The sequence below is a fragment of the Mandrillus leucophaeus genome, unplaced genomic scaffold (genome assembly GCF_000951045.1).
Source record: "Mandrillus leucophaeus isolate KB7577 unplaced genomic scaffold, Mleu.le_1.0 Scaffold111, whole genome shotgun sequence".
Taxonomy (NCBI): Eukaryota; Metazoa; Chordata; class Mammalia; order Primates; family Cercopithecidae; genus Mandrillus; species Mandrillus leucophaeus.
Window position 1 is genome coordinate 1,285,942 of NW_012099321.1, and position 1,594 is coordinate 1,287,535.

General features: G+C 47.5%; 1 protein-coding gene across 1 annotated transcript in view; it reads left to right on the top strand.

The window, feature by feature from the left end:
• The window catches only part of ZNF503 (zinc finger protein 503), a 4,009-nt gene extending 2,973 nt beyond the window's left edge, over positions 1 to 1,036 (top strand). Inside the window, exon 2 of the mRNA XM_011993470.1 lies at positions 6 to 1,036. Within this exon, the coding sequence (XP_011848860.1) occupies positions 6 to 150 (145 nt within the window). The 3' untranslated portion in view covers positions 151 to 1,036. The remainder of the gene's footprint in view (positions 1 to 5) is intronic.
• The last annotated feature ends 558 nt before the right edge of the window (positions 1,037 to 1,594 follow it).

Here is a 1,594-nt window from a genome sequence, read left to right on the forward strand (position 1 = left end):
CTCAGCAGCCGCTACCACCCCTACTCCAAGAGCCCGCTTCCCACGCCCGGCGCCCCCGTGCCGGTGCCCGCCGCCACCGGACCCTACTACTCCCCCTACGCCCTCTACGGACAGAGACTGACCACCGCCTCGGCGCTGGGGTATCAGTGAGGGCGGCCGGGAGGGCGAGTGAGGGAGAGGAAGGAGCTAGGGGAGGGGAGGAGCCCAGGGAAGGGCGGGATCACGGCCCAGGCTGCTGACACCCGCGCGTGGGGAGGACTCGGGCCACGAAAGGAAATAAATATATACCGTATCTACCCGACAGCAGCGACCGAGACCCGGTGGGACACTCCCTTTCTCCCCACTCTCACCTCCCCACCCAAACTTTATAAAAGTTGAAAAAATATCGTTTGACTTTTTATAGAAAAAGAAGGAAAAAATAATTGAGAAAGTGTTCATCTGAGGACTGCATCGGTGGACACTGGTATTTATTTATGTTAGCTCCAAGCGGACCCGTGGTTCAAAAGTGCATTATTTAGTTTGAGCTCTGTAGGTAAAAAGGAGGAGGGAAAAAATTTAAAACTTGAGGGTAAAAATGTGGAAAACAAACCCTCCCATCCCTTGTAGATTATAAATAAAAGCAAAACCGCCACAGAACTAGAGGTCTTCTCTTTAATGTTACTTTAAAATTGCTATGATTGTATTGTACGTTATTTAATGTCTGATTGAAACACAAATTTACATGCATGTTTGTTACAAAAAATGAAAAAGTCACAATTTGTCAGCTCTGATTTAAAATTGCAATTATTTTTAAGGTGTATACCATCGAAGAGAATGGGTATTTTTTTGTATGTATTCTGGAAGAAAACAAAAAAAAGGAAAAAAAATTCTATTCCAAAACCTCATTTGCCTTATTTTGTTCTTTAAAAGGAACACTTAACTATTTTTAATTTTTAAGTCTACCCGCTGAGAAGGGGACAAGGTTTACGTCATGTACTAAAATAATAGACAATGTATCGCTTTAAAGATTAAAATTCCGTATATTTGATGTATTAAAGGGTTTTACTTCTTCTTACCTTTTTTATTTTTTGGTTAAAGAGAGCATGGCAGTTTCGGCCGCAGTGGGTTCCGGGGCCTCACTGCTACTCCTTCTTCCCGGGACCGTGGCCGAATTTCCGATCGCTTTGTTGTGATTTTCTGGGAGGCAAAGGCGTCGGAAGGGGCGACCAGCCACGAAGTTGGCCTTGGGGAACATAATTTTAGAGGATATCTCACTATTTGGAAAGATAGTGTCCCCTGCTATCAATCATTTCGTTTTTATTTCAATCTTCTCGTGGCAGCTGGCTTTTTAAAAGTGAAAGGGGGTGTGTGGCGGGGAACAGGGTTTTTGTTAAATTTCCCTCCTGAGCTTTTTGGGTGTTTGGGTTTCGTTTTGTGCAGAGTGGAGCAGGCTGGGACTAGCCGGCTGGGCCTGGGCCGGGGCCTCGGGGACGTGGGGCTGCGCGCTGCCCCTGCGTTGGCTTCCAAGCCTCCCCTGCCCACGGCAGGCAAGCCGAATACACTGGGAGGCGGAGGGGCGCTAGGGAAACCTGTGTCCCGGGCTGGGAAGGGAACG